The 6,986-nt window shown below is 40.4% G+C and overlaps 2 protein-coding genes across 3 annotated transcripts in view; both read left to right on the plus strand.

The window, feature by feature from the left end:
• LOC107381616 (large ribosomal subunit protein P2) overlaps positions 1 to 6,986 on the plus strand; it is a 129,465-nt gene that overhangs the window by 774 nt on the left and 121,705 nt on the right. The window contains exons 2-5 of one of the 2 annotated variants that reach the window (XM_015953374.3): positions 594 to 717; positions 823 to 871; positions 1,074 to 1,169; positions 1,341 to 1,455. In XM_015953374.3, coding sequence (XP_015808860.1) covers positions 595 to 717; positions 823 to 871; positions 1,074 to 1,169; positions 1,341 to 1,420 — 348 coding nt within the window. In that variant the 5' untranslated portion in view covers position 594 and the 3' untranslated portion in view covers positions 1,421 to 1,455. Of the gene's footprint in view, positions 1 to 593; positions 718 to 822; positions 872 to 1,073; positions 1,170 to 1,340; positions 1,456 to 6,986 lie in introns of those variants that run through there. The other variant, XM_070555048.1, reaches the window with a different exon arrangement.
• fth1a (ferritin, heavy polypeptide 1a) lies at positions 4,005 to 5,908 on the plus strand. The gene is made up of 5 exons (XM_015953369.3): positions 4,005 to 4,238; positions 4,579 to 4,684; positions 5,051 to 5,197; positions 5,385 to 5,510; positions 5,595 to 5,908. Exons 2-5 carry the CDS (start codon positions 4,583 to 4,585, stop codon positions 5,751 to 5,753), a joined length of 534 nt encoding a protein of 177 aa, XP_015808855.1. The 5' UTR covers positions 4,005 to 4,238; positions 4,579 to 4,582; the 3' UTR covers positions 5,754 to 5,908.

Below are 6,986 nucleotides of genomic sequence, written 5' to 3' on the forward strand. Positions count from 1 at the left end.
TTTTATATTGCGCTCAAGATACAAATCACGAGGCGCTTCACAAAAACAAAATTCAAGTATAAATTTTTTTTTCAAAAAATGATTAAAAATATGTTTAAAGTGAAAAAAAATTGTGATTGAAAACGTGAGGAAAGGAAGAGAGAAAATGAATGAGGGAAGTCAGTGGTCATTAACTACTAAAACATTCCAGTAATAAATAATTATTAACTTTTACATTCAGTAAATGAAATATCAGGAAAAATACACTCTTATATTAGATATAAAAAAAACTTGAATGTATTTTTAAACTCAAAAGTATGAGGATTAAACAAAACTTAATGTGTAAAGATTCTACTGTTCCCACCCAGCTAACATTTGTCTGTGCAGTTCAGCCAGAATGCAAACCTTAAATAATTTCTATTTAAATTGTAACATATTGTGCATTTTTGTGGTTTAAAGTTTTTTGTTAATATGGTTTAGCAGACATTGTACCTGTAAGTTGTTTTATGCCGATAAACAAAATTTGCTCTGTGCAGTAATTCTCTTGGGTTGTATTTTTATTTTCTCTAGTCGTGCAGCTTTCCCATTCCTTAATGATAAAATTTGTGTTTCAGAATGCGTTACGTTGCTGCTTACCTTCTCTCTGCCCTGGGTGGCAATGAAAACCCTGAGGCCAAAGACATCAAGAAGATTCTGGAGAGTGTTGGCATTGAGGCCGACGACACACGTATGACCAAGGTACAGGGTCACCTGCCTTCTGCTTTTAGTGACACGACGTTGGTTACACGAGCAGCTGATCACTATATGCAGAGAGTCTCATGTGGTCTCTTGTTTTTTAAACAGGTCATCTCGGAGCTTAAAGGCAAGAATGTGAATGATGTGATTGCCAGTGGTAAGTGTTATGTTGTTTTATTATGCTTAAATGTCTAATTATGGTTTCAGATAAAATCATGTTAGCCAAATGTAGAAAAGGGATTTGTAATAATTAGTTTTCTTCAAGCTTGGAGATACCAATACATACCCATACTGTGTTTTTCACTCGTCCTATTGCTGCTACATCTGCTGTCGTTCTCTGCCAACTCCTGTCTCCTTAGGTTACAGTAAACTCGCCAGCATGCCAGCAGGGGGCGCTGTGGCTGTTGCTAGCTCTGCAGGTGCTGGCTCAGGTGGTGCTGCTGCTCCTGCTGCAGGTGAGCATTTCAGCCTAGCACCTCGTCGTTGTCTGTGACATTTGGCATCTATTGTGTAGTCCGTGAATACATGCTGCAAAATTAGCGTTATTGTCTGGAGCGTAAGCCTTATTTTTTATGCATGATGAGAAATAAAACTACAAAGGTGACTTTTGTGTTTTCGTTTTGCAGCTGCTGAGGAGAAGAAGGAAGAGAAGAAAGAGGAGTCTGAGGAGTCTGATGACGACATGGGATTTGGCCTCTTTGACTAAACACTTTCAGTTTATAAATAAAATTTTTAAAAATAGTACAGTTGTTGCTGTTTTTGTTTGTCTTTGATGTTTATTTCATGCCAAGTCATGGCTGGCTGTGATGGCACAACAGAAACTTTAGCTTCAGGTTGTTAATAGTCATCTCAAAGTACTTAACAATAAACAGCTATGTCTGATCAAGTTTCAAGCAAAAATTCAAAATAAAATTAGATTCGGTAAATTGAAAATATTTTAGACAAATTCACCATATACACTCACCTAAAGGATTATTAGGAACACCATACTAATATGTTTGATCTCCTTTCGCCTTCAGAACTGCCTTAATTCTACGTGGCATTGATTCAACAAGGTGCTGAAAGCCTTTAGAAATGTTGGCCCATGTTGATAGGATCGCATCTTGCAGTTGATGGAGATTTGTGGGATGGACATCCAGGGCACGAAGTTCCCGTTCCACCACATCCCAAAGATGCTTTATCGGGTTGAGATCTGGTGACTGTGGGGGCTGTTGTAATACAGAGAACTCATCGTCATGATCAAGAAACCAATCTGAAATGATAGGAGCTTCATGACATGGTGCATTATCCTGCTGGAAGTAGCCATCAGAGGATGAGTACATGGTGGTCATGAAGGGATGGACAAGGTCAGAAACAATGCTCAGGTAGCCCGTGGCATTTAAACGATTCTCAATTGGCCTAAAGTGCCAAGAAAACATCCCCCATACCATTACACCACCACCAACAGCCTGCACAGTGGTAACAAGGCATGATGGATCCATGTTCTCATTCTGTTTACGCCAAATTCTGACTACCATTTGAATGCCTCAACAGAAATCGTGACTCATCAGACCAGGCAACATTTTTCCAGTCTTCAACTGTCCAGTTTTGATGAGCTCGTGCAACTTGTAGCCTCTTGTTCCTGTTTGTAGTGGAGATGAGGGGTACCCGGTGGGGTCTTCTGCTGTTGTAGCCCATCCGCCTCACGGCTGTGCGTGTTATGGTTTCACAAATACTTTGCTGCATTCCTCAGTTGTAACGAGTGTTTATTTCAGTCAAAGTTGCTCTTCTATCTGCTTGAATCAGTCGGCCCATTCTCCTCTGACCTCTAGCATCTACAAGGCATTTTGGCCCTCAGGACTGTTGCATACTGGATGTTTTCCCTTTTCACACCATTCTTTGTAAACCCTAGAAATGGTTGTGGGTGAAAATCCCTGTAACTGAGCAGGTTGTGAAATACTGAGACCGGCCCGTTTGGCACCAACAACCATGCCACACTCATAACAGCTTAAATCACCTTTCTTTCTCATTCTGACATTGTTTGGAGTTCAGGAGATTGTTTTGACCAGGACCACACCCCTAAATGCATTAAAGCAACTGCCATGTGATTGGTTGATTTGATAATTGCATTAAGGAGAAGTTGAACAGGTGTTCCTAATAATCCTTTAGGTGAGTGTATTTATGGTAACAAGCAGATTAGACACCAGCAGAAACCGGCTCGGGTGGGAGGCCTGTCTAAAGTAGACCAACTGGAGTTGAGAGGACACAAAAGAGATTCTAGGTTTGAATTTTCAAAGGTGCAAATCACAAATATGTAAATGAAGGACATGTTACACCTAACAATTTCATTATGGATCCTCATGTCTGCATTCTGAGTCATGGTGATTAACATGGTGACACTGGAAGCCAACAATACATTATTTACAGGTAGAAGCGATCTTGTGTCTGATGACCAGATGTGTCTGCTGCTGACTAATGGAACATGTCAGATGATTTGCTAAACAGCTGAATCAGACTATTAGAGCGTGTGGGTTGGATAACCTGTTGTGAGCTCATTTCATACTGAAATGCAGTAATATTGAAGGTTAAAGGTCGTTTCAGCTCTAATATATTTTATGGGATGGATACATTTGGTAGTGACCCTCAAGATTACACCTGTGTGTGTGTGTGTGTGTGTGTGTGTGTGTGTGTGTGTGTACTCTATCAAGGGAGGACCCAGTCCAGACGTCATACATTTCGCTGATATTTCCACTTTGTTTCAATAGAATATGTATAAAATTTCACAATTTCAAAACTATCTGTTTCCCAATAAGCTAATTAGTCATGGTCTGGCGTATGTATTTCTCACTTGTTATAAATGTGTTGATGTCAGTGTGGAGAATTAAAAATACAAGGAAATGATTCATCCATAAACCGCTGAGTCATGTCACATACTCGTGTTGTCTGAGATCATGGATGTTGAGCTCATTGGGCCTTGCCGATGACTTTCAGCTGTAAAAACAGAATGCCAAAAAGTTTTTTAAAAGTCTTGGTTGTTTTTGTAACCTTTTCACAGGTATATTTATTATAATGCTGAAAGAAATGCGATCAAATTATGATACAATTTTAGATTAATGTTTTTTTGTCCCGCCATATCGAATTGAAATGTGATTAAATAAATAAATTGTAATGATTAATGTGGGTTATTTTTCTTTTTATAATATTTTATTCATGACGTTTTGAAATTACCATCGACATATTTACCAAACGCTTACTTAATTACACAAAGCCCCGCCTCAGCGGAAGTGACGCACACTAGCATATATAAATCGAGATAGCACCGTACACTCGCACAGTTCATCCTCTCGGCCGACAGTGAAGGTTACCTGCTTCAACAGTGCTTGAACGGCAACCTTTTCACTGCCCAGAACCTCCTCTGGACGAAACTATCGCTTTAACAACTCTGCTTAATATCCAGAAGCTTGAACTTGAAGCTAAATCGTTATTTTAGCTAAGGAGCTAACTGTTTTGCTAACAGCGCAATATCAAAGACCTCCTCAGAAAAGGTAAGATATTCTTCAGCTTTTCTTTTGTTCCACTCAGGAGTTTTGTGTTAAAGTGCACGGCTTCGTTAAAATTGAGGCTTTTTTTTTGCGGCGTTACTCTTGTTTACCTCAACCGCTCATGTGGCCTATAGCGTAGTTGGCGCTCTGGCTTAGCGCAGTCGTTTTATTCGGTTCTATGGAAAAATAACGTATGTCTAGTACAAATAGCTCAATAACCAAAACAGCTTAAACGTTATGTTATGTTTTCTTAAAGTTCTGCACATGTCAAGTGATTAACAGATGCAATAAGTTTATATATTTAGCTCAGAACAGGTTCCCTAATTTTAATGTTCTTTCCCAGAACCATGACTTCCCAGGTGAGACAGAACTTCCACCAGGACTGCGAGGCTGCAATAAACAGGCAGATCAACCTGGAGCTGTATGCCTCCTACGTCTACCTGTCCATGGTAAGGGTCCAGTAGGGGAATGGAGAAGTGTCTTCAGTGAGTAGAGGAAGCTAAATATGGAACAGGTGTTTAAAATAAAGGTTGAGGAACTTTATGAGCCGCTATGTGCTGAAAATCAAAATCAGTGTTTTTGAAGGACACTAATTCGAAACATGTAAGTTTCTGGATAAACATGTTTAAGTGAATAAAGGTCTGGACTGGAGCGATACGGTTAGAGCAGAGGCATTTTCAAGGGTTTAAAGTTTGTTTAATGATGGCACATAGCTGAGTCATTCCAACCAGTTCTGTCACATCACCACAGTTCATATTGGCTTCAAACAAAACTTTTAATCTAATGCAAACTCTAATGTAAACTCTTTCTTCCAGTCGTACTACTTTGATCGGGATGATGTTGCATTGTCCAACTTTGCAAAGTACTTCCGTGAGCAGTCGCATGAGGAGCGTGATCATGCTGAGAAGCTCATGAAACTGCAGAACAAGAGGGGTGGAAGGATCTTTCTGCAAGATGTCAAGGTACGAGTGTTTTGGAATGTTGACACTTGCTTGTTATGATAAGCACTCATCCTATTGGTACTGGGTGGTCCAAGAACATGAGGGCGCGAGTTAGATATGCTGCTTATCTTAACTGGACAGACTCTGAACTGTAGTAAAACGTTATGAGGTTGACTTGTCCTAAGTGTTAACACCTGCTTTGTCTTAGAAACCAGACAGGGATGAGTGGGGTAGTGGTGTCGAGGCTCTTGAATGCGCCCTGCAGCTTGAGAGAAGTGTGAACCAGTCACTACTGGACTGCCACAAGCTGTGCTCTACTCATAATGACCCACATGTGAGTGTGAAACACGATGAATCTGGCCCTTTAATTTAACCTAAGCTGCAATGTTGAGGTCTAATTGAATTGTTCCACTTTCAGCTGTGCGATTTCATCGAGACTCATTACCTGGATGAGCAGGTGAAGTCCATCAAACAGCTGGGAGATTATGTGACCAACCTGCGCCGCATGGGAGCACCTCAGAACGGCTTGGCTGAATACCTGTTCGACAAGCACACTCTGGGTGGCGAGAGCAGCTAAATCGGATCAAACAGCTGGGCTACATTCATGTTAACATTTAAGCCACTAGTTTAATGTCATCTGCATTTTAAGTTGCATGAGATCCCTCCACTAGCTCTTAGCTTTGCTTGTTACATTCTTGTGAAATGCCTAATAAAAACCAAATGAACCAGAAACACCTGTGAGTTATTCGGATGTTTTCACTTCCCCATGAAACTGAATATCGAAACTGCCTTGGACGCCTGGTTGTGAAGGGAGAGGTTTCTGATTTTTAGAATCTGTAACAATCTAAACCTATGAATGCTGAGGTGACCTGTATGAGGTCATTTGGCACAGGTTACGCCCTCTTGACATTTTAAAACGTGAATAATTACAGTTTTCCAGAAGTTTGCAATGCCCAGAAAATATACAGCATGTTGGAAAATGACCAGCTTTAAGTGAAATTACAGGTGTCTAATGCTGTCCAGGTACTTAAAGATCCGCTGATACAGAGCCTAGTCTGACCTGAAACCCTGACTGGGATGTCAGTGAAACTGGTTTTTGCTCTTTAAACTGCCAGTTTCCAACAAACTGGAGTTTGCTGACTTGACAACCTGCTGGAGGTGACGTCCGCTATGTTTCAGGGTGGTCTGCTCTGCCCACTCCCTATTCATGTTCACTTAAAAAGCAAAATGCTGCAGTTTTTCCGGTTTGCATGAAATTATCTTGGAGAAATATTTTTGAAACTCCATCCCTGGTGTCTGAATACTTTGGAGCAGTGGCATCTTTTATTTTCATCCAATATTCAATTTACTGCACTAGCAGCTACTTAAATATCTAAAGTCTAGTCAGTTATTTTGCTGTTTCAGTGAGTTCGTGTTGCAGATGAATGCAGAACTTGTGGGTTTGATCTTGTGTCACACAAATGTACGGGATGTTAGGAGTCACATGAAAACAGTTCCTACTTCCCGGTTTGATTTTATTCACGTCATTTAAAAGAACCTGACCAAACCATGACTCGGCTTTCTGGAATTTCCATGTTTACAGTCTGCCTTAGGCTGCTGACACAGGAAATACGATGCTGCAAAGACAAGATTCCTCTGAGCGTTTCTTCAGAGCAGAGAGGACAATAAGTGTACATGAAGTTTCCCTCATATTTCTGTAGAGGTTAATTTGTATTTTTTTGTCTGCGGGTTAAAGTCTGCTGGGCTTTTCTGAGTTGTCCAATAAAACCAAACAGGGAATGAGTCAAATGTTAATGCGTCGGCAGCTTTT

The sequence above is a fragment of the Nothobranchius furzeri genome, chromosome 9, assembly GCF_043380555.1.
Source record: "Nothobranchius furzeri strain GRZ-AD chromosome 9, NfurGRZ-RIMD1, whole genome shotgun sequence".
Lineage (NCBI taxonomy): Eukaryota > Metazoa > Chordata > Actinopteri > Cyprinodontiformes > Nothobranchiidae > Nothobranchius > Nothobranchius furzeri.